Genomic DNA, 22,392 nt, shown 5'->3' on the forward strand with positions numbered 1-22,392 from the left:
CTCCTCCCTTCGACGTAGAAGTTTCATCAGTTTCCCGTGCTGCATCCACAAACTGTCATAAACCCGTCCCGTCGCGACGAGAGGAAACACGCAAGAGAAAAGTCCTCGACGATGTCATTATTCGAAAGTCGAGGTGTGTTTGCGAGTCTTTGTCTGTGGAGTATCTTGTTCTTGAGTGTCAATGCGAAGACGCGGAAGAAAGACGAGACCCAGTCGACGAACGACATCTACCGAGGGAGATGTGCGTCCAGGTGCCTCAGCTTGCACAGCACGCGCATAGCGACGCTCTCCAAACAATCTCAGGTGGAGGTAAGGCCAAAACAAGCGGGCGAGCATGCTGCTGTCTTCATGGAATAAAGTCCAAGTTGGATCAAAAGCAGGCAATCCGAATTTTTCTACTGCATTCTATAATATTCCATTGACTTTTTATGCGTAAATGTTTTAATAAACAAGAATGTGCTTGAAATAGACCACCCCTTTAATGAACGTGTTTTTATTTTATTTGTTTATTTAGTTGATTTATTAACGATAACTGAAGTTTTGTTTTTGGCCTCATAGCTGCTTTAGATTTGGTAAGTTTGCAAGCAAACTAGACACAATATATGGAGACAATTCAGTACCAATGTTCTGACAGGAAACGGACTATACACTGTACTCCTCATGAGAAAGTTCTCTTTAATTAACATGTTCCATTTTTAAATCTGACTCTACCTTGAGAAGTGGAGCAACCTACTGGCTGATGGAAAGAGATGGAGGCTTGTTATCCTAATTATGTCCATACCAAGCCAGTCACTACCCATCCAGTCCCAAGCCTACCACACTGTGACTGAGCCACCCATGTCACATGATCAAGTTCATGTCCTCCTGCTCCTTGGATAACATACAGTACATGGAGATAACTTAGCCTTAGCAGTGAACATGCCCAGTTACTCACCATTCAGCCTCAGGATTTGGAAGGATGGCCCCATGAGAATATCCACTAGTATACTCCCACATAGTAGGCCTATATAGTTGCTTGAATTAATTGATCCATAGAGAATATGGAATGGGGAACTAGTGAGATTAGCTATGGTTTATTATCATAGGACTGGAACTGCACTGACATCAGATCATTAGCCACACGGCCAAGCACTCGTGACCTCTTGAAGGGTCAGGATATGACCTTTAACCTGTTTAATCACTACTTCCCCATGGATCATGTGGCAGGGTCAATGTTAGATTGCAAGGGCAGTCCATCTATTCCCTCTGTGATGGAATTCCTGTCATAGATCAAAGATCAAATCTACCCATTGTAGGAGTGGATAGGATACTATGTCATGTCAGCCTATAAAATGGCTAATTCTTATTGCCAGACTTGGGTTTAGCTACAGTACGCTTCAGCTATACGTTTTCATCAATTCGACACATTGTAATGGACAGATGAACGTGACTAAAATGAAGCATATTGTTTGAAAGGTCTCTGTTGAAAGCAGCCATGGAAATACATCTTGGTACAGATTGTTGAATCTATCGTAACTTTCCATATTGAAAAGTCCCTTTCTGTCCCTTTTTTTTGATGGAGACTTTTTAATATGCCATAATCTACCCCAGACGGTGACTTCAAATCATGTTAATGCCACCATCAATCAGGATTAGTAGTGCACTATATAAGGAATAGGGTGCCATTTGGGATGTGGCCTTACCCTTGATTTCCAGTCTTTCACGTGTAATATTTCGGAAACAATTGTCTGACTTGTGAGACGAGTTCTGATTTGCGTCAGAGGTCATATTGTGCTCCATTGAGTCAAAGTGACATAACAAAATGCCCTTATCTGTCCTGACTTTCATGTCTCTTGGGCTGCCATAGTAGCCTTCATAACATGGGTATGATGAATTATGAATGAGTCCCCAATGGTACCCTATTCCCTTCATAGTGCACTACTTTTGACCAGAACCCTATAGGTCCTGTTCAAAAATAGTGCACTATAATGGAAATATGGTTCCATATGGGATGCAGGCATTCATTTACCTGATAATGACAGAGAAGTTAGATGACTATCTTTCTTTAGCCTTGCCTGCACTGGACACAGCAGTCTTTTTTTTACCCACAACCACCCCTTCCAGACCCTTGGGCCTGCACTGGACACATGAAGGCTAGGGTGCCTGTCACTGGCCTGCTCGGTCTCCTCAGACATTTGCTCACTAAAGGTCACTTTCACTTTAGGTCACTTTCTTTGCCACTTCAAAAGCCGTGTTGCCAACATGAATGGGTACACCAATCGTGTTTGTACACTTTCAACTTTTGTTACATGGTAGTTATGACAGTAGTTAAGACTAACTTTTACAGTACTGACTGTCCTCTACTCTCTCCCTAGTAATTACACTACTGACTGTCCTCTACTCTCTTCTCTCCCTAGTAATTACACTACTGACTGTCCTCTACTCTCTTCTCTCCCTAGTAATTACACTACTGACTGTCCTCTACTCTCTTCTCTCCCTAGTAATTACACTACTGACTGCCCTCTACTCTCTTCTCTCCCTAGTAATTACACTACTGACTGCCCTCTACTCTCTTCTCTGCCTAGTAATTACACTACTGACTGTCCTCTACTCTCTTCTCTCCCTAGTAATTACACTACCGACTGTCCTCTACTCTCTCCCTAGTAATTACACTACTGACTGCCCTCTACTCTCTTCTCTGCCTAGTAATTACACTACTGACTGTCCTCTACTCTCTTCTCTCCCTAGTAATTACACTACTGACTGTCCTCTACTCTCTCCCTAGTAATTACACTACTGACTGTCCTCTACTCTCTTCTCTCCCTAGTAATTACACTATTGACTGTCCTCTACTCTCTTCTCTGCCTAGTAATTACACTACTGACTGCCCCTCTCTTCTCTCCCTAGTAATTACACTACTGACTGTCCTCTACTCTCTTCTCTCCCTAGTAATTACACTACTGACTGTCCTCTACTCTCTCCCTAGTAATTACACTACTGACTGTCCTCTACTCTCTTCTCTCCCTAGTAATTACACTATTGACTGTCCTCTACTCTCTTCTCTGCCTAGTAATTACACTACTGACTGCCCCTCTCTTCTCTCCCTAGTAATTACACTACTGACTGTCCTCTACTCTCTTCTCTCCCTAGTAATTACACTACTGACTGTCCTCTACTCTCTTCTCTGCCTAGTAATTACACTACTAACTGCCCCTCTCTTCTCTCCCTAGTAATTACACTACTGACTGTCCTCTACTCTCTTCTCTCCCTAGTAATTACACTACTGACTGTCCTCTACTCTCTCCCTAGTAATTACACTACTGACTGTCCTCTACTCTCTTCTCTCCCTAGTAATTACACTATTGACTGTCCTCTACTCTCTTCTCTGCCTAGTAATTACACTACTGACTGCCCCTCTCTTCTCTCCCTAGTAATTACACTACTGACTGCTCTCTTCTCTCTTCTCTCCCTAGTAATTACACTACTGACTGTCCTCTACTCTCTTCTCTCCCTAGTAATTACACTATTGACTGCCCTCTACTCTCTTCTCTCCCTAGTAATTACACTATTGACTGTCCTCTACTCTCTTCTCTGCCTAGTAATTACACTACTGACTGCCCCTCTCTTCTCTCCCTAGTAATTACACTACTGACTGTCCTCTACTCTCTTCTCTCCCTAGTAATTACACTACTGACTGTCCTCTACTCTCTTCTCTCCCTAGTAATTACACTACTGACTGCTCTCTACTCTCTTCTCTCCCTAGGAATTACACTACTGACTGTCCTCTACTTACTTCTCTGCCTAGTAATTACACTACTGACTGCCCTCTACTCTCTTCTCTGCCTAGTAATTACACTACTGACTGCCCTCTACTCTCTTCTCTGCCTAGTAATTACACTACTGACTGCCCTCTACTCTCTTCTCTGCCTAGTAATTACACTACTGACTGCCCTCTACTCTCTTCTCTCCCTACAGAACAATGGATCCCTGGGTTGGTGTCAAAATCATAAAGAGTGTGCCAAGGTAACGTACAGATGTTTACATCCGCACCTTACCTAACATGACAGAAATCACAGAAACTGATCTATTTTCAGAGGAAAAACTCTCAGGGAAAGTCAGCAGTTGAACAAATAGCATGATACATCATTGTCATAGTGGTTCTTACACAGTACTCTATTTACCATGCAATGCCATACATCACTGTGTCAGCCAATATACTGCAGCTAGCTATGTACTGTTCAACTGTAGGTCACAGAGACGACATAATATATGATCGCAACGTATAGCGACAGGTGCTTTAGATGGATGCTTGGCTGTTAAGCTCTTAGTCTCTCCACTTTGTATTTTCATCAAATACATTTCTGTATATCCCTTTCTGGAAGTCATTATTGTCCTTGGGTAATGAGGTCCACTCATTTTTGGTAATGAGGACAGTAACGTTCTCTAACAGCCCTTCGGTATACTATCCCCACAGTGTACAGAAGTGAAGCTGACATGTAGCTTTTGTGCTTATTCCACAGGCTTCAGTATACTGTAGTATACGAAAATAGAATGGGTGCACAGTTGTCATATCTCATAATGAAAACAGCAGTCAAATACCATTATGAAAAGTATTATCTCATGTTTTTGATTAATTAAATGTTGTTTTTTCAATAACACGTTCACACTCATAGCTATTTATTCTGAAGCCACATTCCTAATTAGTTTTGAAATGTCTTTGTGATTGCTTTGTTTACTACAGTATAACACTCTTGCGAGTTGTGTGTTTGTGTCACCATATGGGAGAAAAGCACAACAACACACGTCTCTCTCTGGGACAGACAGACAGACACACCCCAGGGTTGGCTCGCAGCAGAAACGTAGTCAGCCACCCACTGACCTCTCTTGGTGGGTCCATGAAAACATTTGGCCAACTGCTCAGCAGATTTCTCCAGAACTCCAGAGATAGTTTTCACTCAAACTTTAAACCAGGTCAAATCCTGTAGCGTGATAGCATCCTCCACACTATGTCCATGTAATATAGCCTGGAACCGAAACCAATATGCTCTGTTTTTAATGGTGAAACTGAGCATATCAGTTTGGATACCAGGCTACAGATAATAAAATGTCAGCCCTCTCCTTGTTTTCTTGAAGAGTGACAATGCTATTTTATTCACACGAAAGTAATAATGATATTCTATTCTCGTTAAGAAAGAACACAGCCAATTAGAATTCTCTTCCTCATGTTCAATACACGGCAGCTAATTGCCAAATTAGAGGCTCTGAAGTAGAGATGAAGAATCCATTTATTCTCACTAAGGAGATCTTAATGTCTCTGCGGTCTCACTTTAAAAGTAAACTTGCTTTGCTTTCAGTTCCGTTACGTGTCGCCAATGGTTCGGTATATCACTCGAACTCAACATTAGATTTGATAGGCTGCCCAAGGATTCCAGTCTGAAGTTTAAGGTGTTCCTGAAATGTCACTGCCTGCTATGTAAGCTGTACTGTAGTTCCAGCTCAACCACAACATTGGAAGTCAGACCCTCACGTTTTGCAGGATGTGATTACAGGAGACGATTTGTTTTCGCTGCGTATGCCATCCGATGTCTGCATTTGGTGATTGCTTGCAGCAGTGTTTACGGCTACACTGAAAGTCCACCCACAACGTATCGGAGACCACAACAGTGCTGCCATTTTTTTTTGTTAAAGCCCTCAATGATTACATCCAGTAGAGCTATGATAATGTTTGGTCACAATAGTCCGATCATCCTGTACTTTGCCCATGCACACTCAGCATCACGTTGTCTCCATGGACCTCCCTGGTAACGATGAGTGACTGTTAATCCGCCTGTCACTATCTCTCCAAGGCAGGCAGTCAATTAAGGCTACTATAGATGATTACCATAGCCTGACAAAATAGAGTCCGGTCACATCTTCATTTAAAGGCTTAGCAGGGGATGACAGGATCGTTTCAGTGCCTCATTTAGGAGAACCGTGGATGGTCATAATTGCCATGCCATTTACTCCGGGCTGCCCGTCAGCCTCTCAGCTCTGCAGATATGAATGCTTAGTTGAAGTCATTTTTTTTTAATCACCTCACGACAAGCCACGGCTCCTTCAGATTGGCGTTTAGGCAGCACTTGGGAGTCATTAGTGTACTAACTAACACTTACTGATCTAGCAGTTGGGATGATGTGGCCCTAAGGACTAAAAATAAGGCTGAAATGGCACCCTACTCCATATATAGTGCACTACTTTTGAATGCACACCACATGAATGCATCTTCCACCACAGACATGACCATGTGAAATAATGAGCAGTGTTAGCACTACAAAGAGGTGGCACGGGCTTGTCCTCTTGAGAAAGACTCTGGAACCCCCTCAAAGCCTGTTCAAGTTGTAGAAACAGGAAGGGAGCGACAAATGCAAGGTCTCTTTCCTCCGGGGAGGGTGTCATCTGGGCACTGTATCAAACACTGTTGTGTGCTACAGTACAGCCAGGGCGCCTCCCAAATGGCACCCTTTTCCCTCTTTAGTGTATTTATTTTGACCAGGGCCCATATGGCGCTGGTCAAAAGGAGTGCACCGTATAGAGAACAGGGTACCATTTGGGAAGCAGGATCAGTCTCCCCCAACAGAACAGCAGCATTATGCACGGTCAGCAGAGAAGTCAGTGGGGCTATTATTTACCGTCGTTCACAAAGGAAACGGTTCACTCTTGTCCTACTACATCCTGAAATGGCCATGTGCACTCTGCTGGTGCATTTCCTGTTTTCCCTGGTTCCTTTGTTAAACAGAGCAGGTTTTCCTGTGTTAATAATGCTTACTCTCCATTTTGGACTTTCAAATGTCTTATCAAATTTATGCCACACTCCTTTGTCTTTTGCCATCAGTGGAAGTGAGTCCTTAGGTGTTCTGTAAATTCCTAGGCATTCTATCAGAGTCCTAGAACTCTGCTTTATTTGCGGTCTGTCGCTAGTGGAAAGGAATGCTTGGTTTGAGTTTGAAATGGGGCGGAAAACGAAGCGTAGCCGAGGCACAATAAGAACGAGGAGACGAGAGTCTGAGCGTCAGTTGGGATTAGAGGGTGAACCTCCCGTTGGAGACCAGAGAAGGGAGATAAGAGATGACAGGACAGGGACAGTCATAGTACAGCATGGCACTAGGCTATGGCGGGGAGCCGAGGATCTAGACCCTATGGGAGAGCTTTAGACATGCATTACATTGTAGTATGGAGGGACTGTAGGAGAGAGAAAGCAAGGGCAGGGCACTACAGGAGAGTAGAGGGGTAAGAGAGAGCTAGCTGAATGTATGAGCAATGTATGAGCATGTGTTAGTGAATGGGAAAGGGTACAACGTCAGGCTTTAGCAGTTTCAGGATGTTCCTTCCATGGAAGTAGCAGTGGAGCCGGGGGCTAGCTCGGCAGGGTCTCCGCATTTCCCCCTCCATAAAGTGGGCACCTCGGCTGCATTTAAACGTGTGCCCCCTTCCTTCACATTATTCAGAGTTTCCGACAACTACCAACACTTTCCACCCCTCACACACTTACTCTCACACACACGCTCACACACACACACACACTTGCTCATGTTTTCACAGCAACTGAAGATAAATGTGTTTCCCACTCTCATTCCGACCAAAACGTTGCCCCAGGACAACTCCGATCTTCACGCCTTGAAAACTTTCAACAACGCTTTACATGGCTGAGGTTTTCTCTAGAAGGTTGTAGGAGTGTATTGGACATGCTGTTATACTTGTATCAAGGCATAAGTAAGTAAAAAATAATAACCATAAGCATTCCGAGTTTATAGACTGAACACAAATATAAACGCAAAAGTGTTGGTCCCGTGTTTCATGAGCTGAAATAAAAGATCCCAGAGATTACCAAGACAATCCATCCAACAGACGTGGCACATCAATAAACTGATTAAACAGCATGATAATTACAAAAGTACACCTTGTGCTGGGGCACTAAGGCCACTCTAAAATGTGCAGTTTTGTCACACAACACAATGTCACACATGTCTGAAGTTGAGGGAGCGTGCAATTGGAATGCTGACTGCAGGAATGTCCACCAGCACTGTTGCCAGAGATCTGAATGTTCATTTCTCTACCATAAGCCGCCTCCAACGTCTTTTTAGAGAATTTGGCAGTATGTCCAACCGGCCTCACAACCGCAGACCACTTGTAACCATGCCAGCCCAGAACCTCCACATCCGGCTTCTTCACCTGCGGGATCGTCTGAGACCAGCCCCCCCGGACTGCTGATGAAACTGAGGAGTATTTCTGTCTGTGATAAAGCCCTTTTTGTGAAAAAAAACTCGTTCTGATTGGCTAGGCCTGGCTCCCAAGTAGGTGGGCCTATGCCCTGCCAGGCCCACACATGGCTGTGCCCCTGCCAAGTCATGTGAAGTCTATAGATTAGATTAGGGCCGAATGTATTTATTTTAAATTGACTGATTCCCTTATATGAACTGTAACTCAGTAAAACCATTGAAAATGTTGCATTTACATTTTGGTTCAGCATAGTTACACCTAGATAAAGAGTGACATCACATATCAAATGGATATTGTTACTGTAATATGGTAACTTTCAAATTACCCCTAGATGCAACATTCCCAACTGCTTTTCCTCCACAGCTACCAGCCACTGTGTTTCATTGCAGCATGAAATTGGAAATGTGAATACTCCCCTGGGCAGTCTATCCTGGGTTACTCATGCAGGAAGAGTGTCTCTCGGGGGACAAGGACATTAGTACAGATCTACAAGCCGCTACAGGAAGCACATAGTTAACAAACACACTGTGGAAGAGTGGTGTTCTTTTGATTTTCAAACATCCTATTTCTTTCTTGCTTATAATGATGTTCCCCAAATTAAATGTAGGTCCAGCAACCGGCGGTCATGTTCTTTTAGCTGTTCTCTCCTCAAGTGAGGCAGGAACACCGACAAGGCCACAGATGTCAGATACATACAAAGATTCATCCCAATAATCCTCAAACTGCTAAAGTTTGTGGCAACTGTGGTGACACGTTTTTACAGTAATGAGCTGCTTCAGAAATCCCCTGTGGTGGCAGGGATGGTGTAACAAGCCCTTACCTCCATCTCTGTTTCTCTAACCTTCATAGTGCCTGGAACCCTGCAAGGCCTCCTGGGACCTGAGGAGCCAATGCCGGGAGCTTTGTGAGGTAAGATGACCTTTGACAGCCTCCCATTACGTTAAGTTAGGGGGGAGGAACGCGCTGAGGAGAGGTCTTCATGTCGAGAGGCTAAATTAGTAGAGTTCAGTTCAGATTCTCCTCCATAGGAATTTTCTCGGCAAATGTAATCAGACACAGACATCTTTTACCTCCGTGCTTCCTCAATTTCATTACTCAGTCAAAAGTAATCAGAAACCGATCTTTTTCCTACAGTTTCTGCACAGTTTTTCCTACAGTTTTTTTTTGGCAATGTTATTTTAGTAGTAAAGCATCTGTGCTTTCTAACACTCTTCTCTCTCACAATCCTCCACCCCAGCGCTCATTTCCCAAGAAGCACTGGGAGTGTGTGACGAGTTGTGAGTTCCTGCGCTCGGTGGTGGCAGTGAAGCAGGGTGACTGCCCTGCCCCTGAAAAGGCCAGCGGATTTGCGGCGGCGTGCGTGGAGGGATGCGAGGAGGACAGAGAGTGCTCTGCCCAGAAGAAGTGCTGCTCCAACAGCTGTGGGCACACCTGCCAACCTCCCAAGAACCTTTACAAAGGTACAGCAACCTCCAGTTCACACAGTAGAAACTACAGTATGTACATTTTTTGTTGGTTGGTTACAACCAATATATTATCTGCAACCAATTTGTGGGCCAATTCAAAGATGAGATTAAAAAAGACTAAAAAAATCAAACATTTGCTTAGATAATTCACTGATGTCATGTAAGGTTAGAATCTAACTATGTGAAAAATCTGTCAATGTGCCCTTGAGCAAGGCACTTAACCCTAATTGCTCTGGATAAGAACGTCTGCTAAATGACTAAAATTGAATGATCACATGTGATGTTGAAATGACCCACCTCACCCTTCCAGGAGCCCCTCTGAAGCCCAGAAAGGAGCTGAGTTTTAAGGAGCTGAGGTCTGGTCAGATGGAGGTGAGCTGGTCCACCCGATTCAACGTGTCAGCTGAGCCGGTCGTCTATGTGCTCCAGAGGAGGTGGAACTACGGGATCCAACCCAGCGAGGACGCTGCTACACAGTGGGAGGGGGTAGCTCAGGTTAGTCAGCCTTTTTGGGGATACTTACTTATTGATACTGTATTTAGTTGATTATAAAGGGACAAATGAATGTAATCTACTTAGAATTCAAAGTGTGGCAATGTATTGATTGTGCATGAAGTTAAACAACGCTCTGTCTCTGTTTTACGCTCTCTTTCTCTCTCTGTCTCTCTCTCTCTGTCTCTCTCTCTCTCTAGACCACGGAGGTGAAAGCGCGGCTGGCTGACATCCGGGCAGGCCGGTGGTACCAGTTCAGAGTGGCAGCAGTGAACGTCCACGGGACCAGAGGGTTCACCACTCCCAGTCGCCACATTCACACCAAGAAAGGTCAGGCAGTGTGTGTGTGTGTGTGTGTGTGTGTGTGTGTGTGTGTATGTGAGGCTGGCTTAATCACCCTGGGGTGATATTGCACTGACTGTAATGAAGATGAATACAGACTAATTACATTAGCTTTTGGCCATTTCTGAAGTGCTGTATTGTGCTTTTGCTCAGTAGAGCTGTAATACCTTCCAGTCAATATATGAATATCTTTAATAGACAGTTACTAAAGCTTCATGTATTTGGCAGCTGTAATGTCATTGCCCTTTTTACTGCAGTGGGCTAAATCAGGGTCACACAGATTCTTAGTAGTCTTAAACAAACCTACAAAAGTATACACCTCACAAACATAGTTATGGGCTTAAAAAAGAATCAACTGTACCATGTCAGATATGGAGTTGAACTGTATTACATTTTGAGTTTGTATCCCAATATTGCACCTTAAATACATTACAGAAGACTGAAATCTAACAAAACGCTTTGACATAGAAACACCGGAAACACTACTGATGTCTACTTCAGACTAATGGCACCTGATTGATTAACGATGTCTTCCCCAGACCCCTCCAGACCCCCTGCCCCATCTGAGCTGAGGATGTCCAACAAGACCTTTGGCCCCGGCGGCAGGGCGGTCTCGGTCCGGCTGCGCTGGTCCATCCCCTCAGATCTGGATGTCCCTGTACACCACTACAGGGTGTCCTGGAGCTGGGCCACAGGCAGCACTGGGGCCATAGCACCACCTAAGACCAAGAGGAGGAAGCTGGTCAATGGGGTAAGTCATAGAGTAAGTCCCCTACCCTGACATTTTGGGCATATGGGGTAGGTCAGTCATGTCAATAGAAATGGAATGGCGTGCTCTGAGGTGCTTTGGCAGGTCTAGTCATTCTACTTCTAAGGTCATAGCCTCTACACTCCTAGAAAAAAGGCGCTGTCTAGAAACTAAAAGGGTTCTTCGGCTGTCCCCATAGGATAACCCTTTGAAGAACCATTTTTGGTTCCAGGAACCTGGTACCTGGAACCAAAAAGGGTTCTCCTATGGGGACAGCCGTAGAAGCCTTTTGGAACCCTTTTTCTACCCTGACATGTAGGCACTCATTAACATGGGACATTCCCTGGGACAATGTACAGTGGAAGCCTGCTCTTTCTTTCCTCAAGCCACAACAAATGTAATGGAAGGATAAACAATGGCAGTGTGTGTGGCTTTGATGCCATAAACTCTCCAATTGGATGGTGCTTAGTGCGTACACACCAAACCAAGCAATTGTATAGTTGTCGCCTCTGGCAAATGAATCGCAAATCGATGCTATTAAATAGCCAAAATCTGTATTAGCTCATGTCTGTTTTGGAAAATGAACATTTCCGACAAGTTATGCTGTGGTTACTGGACCTACTTTGTACCTTTGTTGTGTGGATACAGAGGACACAGAACGGTCTTCCTGACCCCATAACCCCTCTGTCCTGTGTGTGTATCCAGGGGCAGAGCTATGTGGAGCTGGAGAGTCTGCGAGCTAACAGGAGTTACAGTGTGGAGCTACAGGCTGTGTCCTATTGGGGACAGACCCCACTGAAAAGTCCCAAAGCCAGCCTGCACTTCAACACACGACACAGTATGTCAACAACAGTCAATGCTTATCAGCTCCCAAATTCTGGGAACTTTCTCAAAGTTCCCAGGTTTTTACAGAAAACCCAGTTGGAGGGTTTACAGAATGACCAAATGTCTACTTGTCGAACATCTTATTCCAAAATTGCTAGGGCTGTTATGGTGACCGTATTACCGCGACTCCGCCGGTCACGAGTAATGGAGGCAGTCAAATTCCACCTGACCGTTTATCACGGTAATTAGGCTTCTCCAAGCTCTGATGCTGCTGATGGTCATTAATAGCCTATTCCACAACACCGTTTATCATGGTAATTAGGCTTCTCCAAGCTCTGATGCTGCTGATGGTCATTAATAGCCTATTCCACAAGACCGTTTATCACGGTAATTAGGCTTCTCCAAGCTCTGATGCTGCTGATGGTCATTAATAGCCTATTCCACAAGACCGTTTATCATGGTAATTAGGCTTCTCCAAGCTCTGATGCTGTTGATGGTCATTAGTAGCCTATTCCACAAGACCGTTTATCACGGTAATTAGGCTTCTCCAAGCTCTGATGCTGCTGATGGTCATTAATAGCCTATTCCACAAGACCGTTTATCACGGTAATTAGGCTTCTCCAAGCTCTGATGCTGCTGATGGTCATTAATAGCCTACCAAAGTTGCTAACTGCCTGGTACTCAGCATCAATGCAATTGAAATCGAAAATCTAAAACAAACACTTCATGAGAGCCAATCAGCTCATATTGCGCAACATTTCAATAGGCTATGCAATTCCGTGAGAAAACAGAGGTGGATCCCATCAGCTTTTTATAGGCTAGGCCTACTATATTTATTTCTCAACTTTCCTAATATTAAGCACATTGCTTCTCTTTACAACAGGAGTATAGCCTACCTGGCTGGCATGAAAATGAACCATGGGAAAAGCGTCCTCCATTCGCTATTTAAGTGCATAGATGACATGTGTTTTTTTTCCACTGCCCCTGTTTTCGAGACAGGTGCAAGATAATGGTCCATTTGAAATCAAAACAAATTTAACACATATATATTATTTAGTATATGTAAAGATTAAATCAAGAATAGTCTGATGGGTGACAATATTAGCCCGTCACTTGTGAATTATACAATGATGCCCAGCACAAGAAACAACGCCTTTTTTTGTGCAACTTTTCCTAATCATATTCGCACACCTCATGTAGCCGAGCCCAGAGGCCTGTTTTTTATAAGGTTTGTATCACAACTAAAGTGGGTAAAAAACTTCTTAAAATTAAGCACATTAATCTACTTTACAAGGGGTGTAGAGCCTAACTGGCATACTGTACATAACCAGCGTGTGACTTTCAAGTTTGGGGAAAGATCATTTTCACCATAAAAAGTATCCTTTATAGTTTAAGCATTACATGCATAATCGCATTTGTGGTCATGGCCGCAAAAGGCATGGATTCATTTAGGGGGCAATACGGCCACACAAAGGGGATGTCACCGGGGAATTTGAGGCATTATCAAGAGCTCGTCAAATCCACGGAATTCTAAGCACATCTTATCTGCTAAATGAACTAGTGTACTCTAGCCCACAGCCATATGGCACAGACACATGCACGCACGCGCACTATACATACACACTGATTTAGTACTGTAGATATGGTAGTGGTGGTGTAGGGGCCTGGGGGAACATAGTGTGTTGTGAAATCTGTGAATGTATTGTGAAATCTGTGAATGGATTGTAATGTTTTAAAATTGTATGCTTTGGCAGCAGCAAATGGAGATCCATAATAAATACAAATATGGCATAGCCAGATCAGGGCCTAACATAAGGACAACTCAGAGTATGCTATTCTGTTCTTCTGAAATAGACTACACTTTCTTTAGACCTGTATCAAATAAATAATGGCTTTATTGTGATGGTGTAGACTATATTACATGGATTTAGTGGACTTTTTAAAATGTAGATGTTCTAAAGGTCTGAATCAGTGGCTTTTAGGTTGCGTAGAAGCCAGGAGATGCTAAATCATTGTTCCACAACCAGGGCAGGAGCAGACATCTGGCGCCCGCCCGGTCCCCGTCCCCGAGGGCCTTATCCCTGATGTGTTGGATGTGGGCACCCCTTTCTACCAGGACGGCCAGCTGCAGGTCCGGGTCTACTGGCAGAGGAGCACAGGTATGCAGGGGGAGACACAGCCACACACACACACACACACACACAAAGGCACGCATGTGTGCATGCATGCACGGACGCACACATGCGCACACACACACAGTCACACGCATCCACACACACACATTTGATTTGGCCTTCGACAAGAACAGCAGTGTTGCTGAGGAAATAATCCTCTAACCACCACCTCCCTATCGTTATGTAAACAGAGAGATTATCGTAAATGTACAGACTGCTTGTGGGTAATTAAACACGAAACAAAAGACTGCTTTCTTACAAGCTGATAAGATGCACAGAAGTACATCCGGAATCCTGTTCATGCAGGAACATGAGCAGAGTAAGCTAGCATTGCATGTGCCCTGGCTACCCACGGCACACACACTGGGCTACCCACGGCACACACACTGGGCTACCCACGGCACACACACTGGGCTACCCACGGCACACACACTGGGCTACCCAGAGCACACACACTGGGCTACCCACGGCACACACACTGGGCTACCCAGAGCACACACACTGGGCTACCCACGGCACACACACTGGGCTACCCACGGCACACACACTGGGCTACCCACGGCACACACACTGGGCTACCCAGAGCACACACACTGGGCTACCCAGAGCACACACACTGGGCTACCCACGGCACACACACTGGGCTACCCAGAGCACACACTGGGCTACCCACGGCACACACACTGGGCTACCCACGGCACACACACTGGGCTACCCACGGCACACACACTGGGCTACCCAGAGCACACACACTGGGCTACCCACGGCACACACACTGGGCTACCCACGGCACACACACTGGGCTACCCAGAGCACACACACTGGGCTACCCACGGCACACATACTGGGCTACCCACGGCACACACACTGGGCTACCCAGAGCACACACACTGGGCTACCCAGAGCACACACACTGGGCTACCCAGGGCGCACACACTGGGCTACCCACGGCGCACACACTGGGCTACCCACGGCGCACACACTGGGCTACCCACGGCGCACACACTGGGCTACCCAGGGCACACACACTGGGCTACCCAGGGCACACACACTGGGCTACCCAGGGCACACACACTGGGCTACCCAGGGCACACACACTGGGCTACCCAGGGCACACACACTGGGCTACCCAGGGCACACACACTGGGCTACCCAGTGCACACACACTGGGCTACCCAGAGCACACACACTGGGCTACCCAGAGAGCCAACTGAGGAACGGCTTCTCTTACATTTTGCGTCAAATAATCTGTTCTGTCTGAACAAGTTGAGCTTTATAGAAGTGAACTATTGATTCTTATTTTGAAAGGCCAATGTGTGCTTTGTCACCAATGTTATGCGACAAATCGGCAGTTGATTGAGGATGAATGATTATTGATTTATTCTACTTTCCATCTCTCAGATCCCACTGTAGCTCGGTATCGTGTCCAGTGGGTACCAGAGTACTGTGGACACAACCAGACCAAAGGAGTGGACAAGATCATCACACGGGTAACCAGTTTCATTCAGCCATACAATCGATTTTATGGTGTATCTTCAATTAAGACAAAGGGTATCTATCTCTATTGGAGTTACAGTGTAGGCTGCTCTCATCATATCTGTGTCCGCTGTCTTTAACCTCTTATAGGAGGGCTTTGCCAGCCTCCACGGCCTGCTCTTCTCCTGTAAGTACAGAGTGAACCTCCAGCCACTAGGTACTAAGGGACGTGCCCAGGCAGAAACCACCTTCTTCTACACCACCTCCTGTGCCACCATCAGGGCCAAGAGCCCCAAACACATATCCTGTCCCGGCCAGGAAGGTGAGACCACTGACCACCCAAAGACCACTTTAGTCAATTTGTCATTAACCCTAGTGACCCTTCAATTCACATGTCCATTGGTGTACCTCTCTATGTTTGAGATAAACTACATTGAAGTCGGACTGTGTAGAATCACTGATCTACATATCACCTTGCATCCTAAATAACTAGTCAGTATGTGATCAAAATTTGCAATTCTGCACGTCGCTTTGCTCAAACTGATCCCCTCAAACACTGTATATTTGTCCCATAGGAGCCCCTCCTCCTCCTCCCAAGGTGCTGTCCAAGGCAGAGAACCTGACCGCCTCCTTCATGGCCCACAAGGGTAACGTCACAGCTGTGTTTACATGGGAGGTATCTACACCACTCCCACCCCAACAGCTCCACGGGTTCCAGGTCACATGGGCAGAAGTGACCTCAGCCAGTCGCCATAACAACCTTCCCAACAGCCTAATCTCACAGTCCCAGATACTACCACCAGTAAGTCCATCAGTATAAACCCAAATAGTGCTGTCCCACTGGGCACAGACGTAAATTCAGCGTCTTTGCCACGTTGGTTCAACATAATTTCATTGAAATGACGTGGCAACAACGTCGATTCAACCAGTGTCTCCCCAGTGGGGTGCCACCATAACCGGAAACCCATATCAACTCAATGAATTAGCCCACCTTTATGCAACAAATCTGACCATTTGTCTCAGGAAATCAAAATCCCTGCAATAACCAACAAATGTCAAAGTAATCCATCATCCATCAATTAATTTTCACAAATTCCCGTGATTTGTTGCGGTTTAAATACGTAGCGTCACGGCAAAGGGTGGATGTGTAGTAGAGTAAGGTGACCAAAACATCCCTATAGGAAAAAGACAACCAGCTCCCCCTTTTCACAGTTAATGAGCCCCTGTGTTGCTGTCTTCCCTCTTCTCTCAGGAGCGTAATGTCCTGGTAGTGTCAGGTCTGCAGCTAGCCACCCTCTACAGGTTGGAGATCCAACTGATTGGAGCCGGAGGAGAGGGTCCTGCCACCACCAAGACTTTTTGCACTCCCACCACCTCACCAGTCCAGCAGCACAGTAAGATCATTGATTGGATTATCTTGTTCTTTTCCAGATGCTAAAAGAGAATTACAATGAGAATATGCACATGCATAACCACTGATAACTGACGTTCTCTTAAATATGGCCAGTTTGATAGGTGATAGAAAATGTAATGTAAAACAAAAAATGTGTTGATTTTGCAGTCTGACTATGGTTGCAAAGGGGGAGCATATTACTGGAAACTTTAAAAGTCTACCATTAAACTATCATAATTTTGGTAACTTTCAAGGAATGTATGGAATTTTACAAGATGACATCTTTTTAGGTGCCGCCGACTATCACGGGTGTCTGTAATTATCTCTGGCGCTCTGTGTGGCCTCATGTAAAATATATTACAAAAAATCCAAAAAGATGATTTTAAAATATAAAGACAAAGCTATAAAACATTATTCTAAATATAGGATTTCAGCATGAAATATCCTTAATTGAAAATAATGCCATTGTTGATTTAGATGCTTTTTTTCATGAATGACGCTATTTTCTCTTAACCATGTGGTCTATCCACTAGAAACTCATGGACAATATGGACACAGATATAATAAATGTATACTTTATATATGAATAAAAATATGTTTTTGTTATTCAAGTATAAATCACCAAAGATGCCATAGATTACCTGTTAATTACCATTATTATTGAAGAATCTGGTAACTTTCGTAAATTACCGGTAGCTTTTGCAACTTAACTCTGACCGTATCGTTGACTTGTTTGGCCTATCTCAGGACCTAGACTCAGGAACCATCACCAGCACCAGCCCAACATAGAGAGGCACTGACCAGACTGCACAGAACTAACCTCCCAGACTCAGGACACTGGAGAACAGCCACCAACAGAAGAGAGAAGTGTTCTCTTTCAGACACTACTCAGTCATGCCTCTACTGTTGTATGTACACTCTACCAATCAAAGAAATTGCTAACAAGTAGCCCACCGATAAACAGTTCACCCAACCCTTCAACGAGGGAATGCTTCTGAATTTTGCATGTGGATATGAGTCGCTATACAGTAGATTAAGATTCCTTAGAGACCTTGGCTTTGCATGTAAAATCCTAGTGTTTCTGGCATTAAATTATTTGTATTACAACCTCCCTGTCTCCGACAAATAGACAATGACTTGTCGCTGTTAATTAATACATTTTTTAAACATAAAAGCAATGTTTTTTTACGTTTTAATAGGCTGAAGATGGCATTTTGTGCCCCAACTCATGTACTGTAAATGGTGTACATACAGTGTCTATAATTTATTTATGTCTACAGTGGTTTATTTGTATGTATTACTGTACTCAGTTGTCTTTGTGTTACTTTTGACTGTGTATGTTCTTTCCAGTTCACCCTTTTGTAAACTGACATACCCTGTATAGAGATGTATAAGTAAATTCCATGTCAAAAAGTGTTGTCGTCTGTGCATATTTTATACTGTATGGTTCAAAAGTCCATAGTTATAAACCAGAGCAAATGAACGACCATTGTGTTTCTATTGACATGATGGCTTGTTTGGTGTGCAAACAAAAGGTTAGCTAGTGAAACACAGGTCTCCTGGGGACGTGTGGAAATACAAACACACCACCCGGCAATGCAGTCTGTCAGCGTTCTATACCCATGGTGCATGGCGTCACACTTATCCCCATTCAACCCAAACAACTGGGTCTCTGTGTTTCTGCCTGTCTAACTACTGTATGTGTGCACATGCGTCTGAATATGACTCTGCTATGGTATCTAGCTCTCATTTATATATACACTGCTCAAAAAAATAAAGGGAACACTTAAACAACACAATGTAACTCCAAGTCAATCACACTTCTGTGAAATCAAACTGTCCACTTAGGAAGCAACACTGATTGACAATACATTTCACATGCTGTTGTGCAAATGGAATAGACAACAGGTGGAAATTATAGGCAATTAGCAAGACACCCCCAATAAAGGAGTTGTTCTACAGGTGGTGAGCACAGACCACTTCTCAGTTCCTATGCTTCCTGGCTGATGTTTTGGTCACTTTTGAATGCTGGCAGTGCTTTCACTCTAGTGGTAGCATGAGACGGAGTCTACAACCGTGGCTCAGGTAGTGCAGCTCATCCAGGATGGGACATCAATGCGAGCTGTGGCAAGAAGGTTTGCTGTGCCTGTCAGAGTAGTGTCCAGAGCATGGAGGCGCTACCAGGAGACAGGCCAGTACATCAGGAGACGTGGAGGAGGCTGTAGGAGGGCAACAACCCAGCAGCAGGACCGCTACCTCCGCCTTTGTGCAAGAAGGAGCAGAAGGAGCACTGCCAGAGCCCTGAAAAATGACCTCCAGCAGGCCACAAATGTGCATGTGTCTGCTCAAACGGTCAGAAACAGACTCCATGAGGGTGGTATGAGGGCCCGACGTCCACAGGTAGGGGTTGTGCTTACAGCCCAACACCGTGCAGGACGTTTGGCATTTGCCAGAGAACACCAAGATTGGCAAATTCGCCACTGGCGCCCTGTGCTCTTCACAGATGAAAGCAGGGTCACACTGAGCACGTGACAGATGTGACAGAGTCTGGAGACCCCGTGGAGAACGTTCTGCTACCTGCAACATCCTCCAGCATGACAGGTTTGGCGGTGGGTCAGTCATGGTGTGGGGTGGCATTTCTTTGTGGGGCCGCACAGCCCTCCATGTGCTCGCCAGAGGTAGCCTGACTGCCATTAGGTACAGAGATGAGATACTCAGACCCCTTGTGAGACCATATGCTGGTGCGGTTGGCCCTGGGTTCCTCCTAATGCAAGACAATGCTAGACCTCATGTGGCTGTAGTGTGTCAGCAGTTCCTGCAAGAGGAAGGCATTGATGCTATGGACTGGCCCGCCCGTTCCCCAGACCTGAATCCAATTGAGCACATCTGGGACATCATGTCTCGCTCCATCCACCAACGTTGCACCACAGACTGTCCAGGAGTTGGCGGATGCTTTCGTCCAGGTCTGGGAGGAGATCCCTCAGGAGACCATCCGCCACCTCATCAGGAGCATGCCAAGGCATTGTAGGGAGGTCATACAGGCACGTGGAGGCCACACACACTACTGAGCCTCATTTTGACTTGTTTAAGGACATTACATCAAAGTTGGATCAGCCTGTAGTGTGGTTTTCCACTTTAATTTTGAGTGTGACTCCAAAGCCAGACCTCCATGGGTTGATACATTTGATTTCCATTGATAATTTTTGTGTGATTTTGTTGTCAGCACATTCAACAATGTAAAGAAAAAAGTATTTAATAAGAATATTTCATTCATTCAGATCTAGGATGTGTTATTTTAGTGTTCCCTTTATTTTTTGGAGCAGTGTATTTTATATCTTCGGGGTCCTTAACTTTTTATTTTTAGCCTATGAGAGTTGTTGGTTCAAGCGTTGAAGCCATCCTTACTGCTCTATGTGTTTAATGCTGATTTAATTTGCTGTCTTTAATTTACTATCATCCAGTTTTTATGCGAGTAAAGTCATGACAGCTGTGATGGAAACAGGAATTTTCTGTAAAATTGTATAGATGCTAACAAATCATTTATTCGTTCGACATGGTGGCATGTTTTTGTTTCGGTCAAATGTATTATCCGACAAATGGTGGTGGAAATGCCTTTAATACGCAATTATTGATATAATCATATGGAAACTTGTGGTCCTGCCACTACAATTCAGGAAACATGGCAGTTTCAATTGGGCTAAAGATGATATAAATAATGAACTTCACAGGGTGGTGAAAATGCATTGTATGAGCTTGATGCTCCTTTCCAATAAATGTTGAGGGTCTTATTCTGGTGACATGATGATTGACGCTTGACAACCGTTTAGACAAATAAAAACATTCTCGCTCTCATCCATAATCTCTTCATGTAGACTAGCCTACCTGCAGCGCCTACCCGCACTGTATCTGCCAGCTGTTGGCTACATCGCATGTGCTAAAAACAGAGTTGGCACATTTGCTATTTAACAATGTCAGTGACAAAACTATCCATAGAGTTGAAATGCGATGGAAATAGATTGAACACTAGATTTATATTTGGTACATGAAAACTTCAGCTAAAAAGTACATTTTGTGTGCACTATGTCATCACACACTGTTTTTTAAAATCTGCAACAAGTCAGTTTGATGGAAACTGGTGGAAAAATGCACATATTTTTTTAATGCAGATTTGAGAGTATTCATATGAGATTTACATATGAGGTTACATTCCAATTGGATGTAAACCTAGTTTATGGCAGGCAGTGGAGGCTCCTCAGAGGAGGAAGTGGAGGACCATCCTCAGTGAATACATTTTTAGATAAAACTATACTAAATACATTCACGTCCCTAAATAATTGATTAAAACATACTGTTTTGCAATGAAGGTCTACAGTAGCCTTAACATCACTCTGTGGGGTAGCACCATTGTGTAGCCGGAGGAATGCTACCTTCCATCCTCCTTTTGGTACATTGACTTCAATACAAAACCCAGGAGGCTCTTGGTCCTCACCCCCTTCCATAGATTTACACAGTAATTATGACAACTTCAGGGGGATGTCCTCCAACCCATCAAAGCTCTTGGAGCATGAACTGACATGTTGTCCACCCTATCAAAGGATCAGAGAATGAATATAGTATTGAAAGCATAAGCTACAGCTAGCTAGCACTGCATTGCATAACATTTGGTGAGTAGTTGACTCAAAGAGAGTAAGACAATAGTTTAACAGTTTTCAACAAATTCAATAAAGGAGAAGCAAGAGAGAGAGCATGGAAGAGAGATTTAATCTTTTTTTTCACTTTCAGTTTCACTTAGGTAGCAAATGCACATGGCTAGTTAAGCTTACTCAAACACCTGGCTCAAACAGAGGGATACTATGTTAGCTAGCTGGCTATGACTATTCAACACAACACTGGGACTCTACCAAGTCAAGGTAAGCTTTGGTTTTATTAATTTATTGCCACTGGGCCCACTGGTGTAACTGCTAAACTGCTTACTGACTGTACACTGCATGATTGTAGTGGGTTTACTAACACATTAGTTATGTTACCTATGTTGACTAGGATGTTACTTTAGCTAATATGGGGACAAAAATGTAGGCTGTGTGCAGCGGTTTTGATATGATTTGGTTGGAAATGTTTTTTCGCATGGTCACATACAGCTGATGTGTTCTGCATTGAAGTCCGCAAACAAAGGGAAAAGGTGAGAGGAGGAGAGTGCATAGATGTGAGAAGGAATGCAACGTGGCTGCTATGAAAGTGAAC

General features: G+C 44.4%; 1 protein-coding gene across 1 annotated transcript; it reads left to right on the plus strand.

Moving 5' to 3' along the window:
- The first annotated feature begins 29 nt into the window (after window positions 1-29).
- On the plus strand, window positions 30-18,884 carry anos1a (anosmin 1a). The gene is made up of 14 exons (XM_064970904.1): window positions 30-309; window positions 3,955-4,002; window positions 9,085-9,144; window positions 9,473-9,695; window positions 10,012-10,196; window positions 10,394-10,523; window positions 11,075-11,286; window positions 11,989-12,121; window positions 14,136-14,267; window positions 15,684-15,772; window positions 15,909-16,080; window positions 16,334-16,560; window positions 17,011-17,152; window positions 17,899-18,884. Exons 1-14 carry the CDS (start codon window positions 112-114, stop codon window positions 17,949-17,951), a joined length of 2,004 nt encoding a protein of 667 aa, XP_064826976.1. The 5' UTR covers window positions 30-111; the 3' UTR covers window positions 17,952-18,884.
- Window positions 18,885-22,392: the final 3,508 nt, after the last annotated feature.

Source organism: Oncorhynchus masou, chromosome 7 (assembly GCF_036934945.1).
Source record: "Oncorhynchus masou masou isolate Uvic2021 chromosome 7, UVic_Omas_1.1, whole genome shotgun sequence".
Classification (NCBI taxonomy): Eukaryota; Metazoa; Chordata; class Actinopteri; order Salmoniformes; family Salmonidae; genus Oncorhynchus; species Oncorhynchus masou.

What these genes read in the sequence shown, in the direction of transcription:
- anos1a (XM_064970904.1), top strand. Translation starts at nt 112, where the DNA reads ATGTCATTATTCGAAAGTCGAGGTGTGTTTGCGAGTCTTTGTCTGTGG. An exon ending in AATGCCGGGAGCTTTGTGAG is followed by an intron (nt 9,145 to 9,472) that starts GTAAGATGACCT and finishes CCTCCACCCCAG; the next exon opens with CGCTCATTTCCCAAGAAGCA. An exon ending in CTACTGGCAGAGGAGCACAG is followed by an intron (nt 14,268 to 15,683) that starts GTATGCAGGGGG and finishes TCCATCTCTCAG; the next exon opens with ATCCCACTGTAGCTCGGTAT.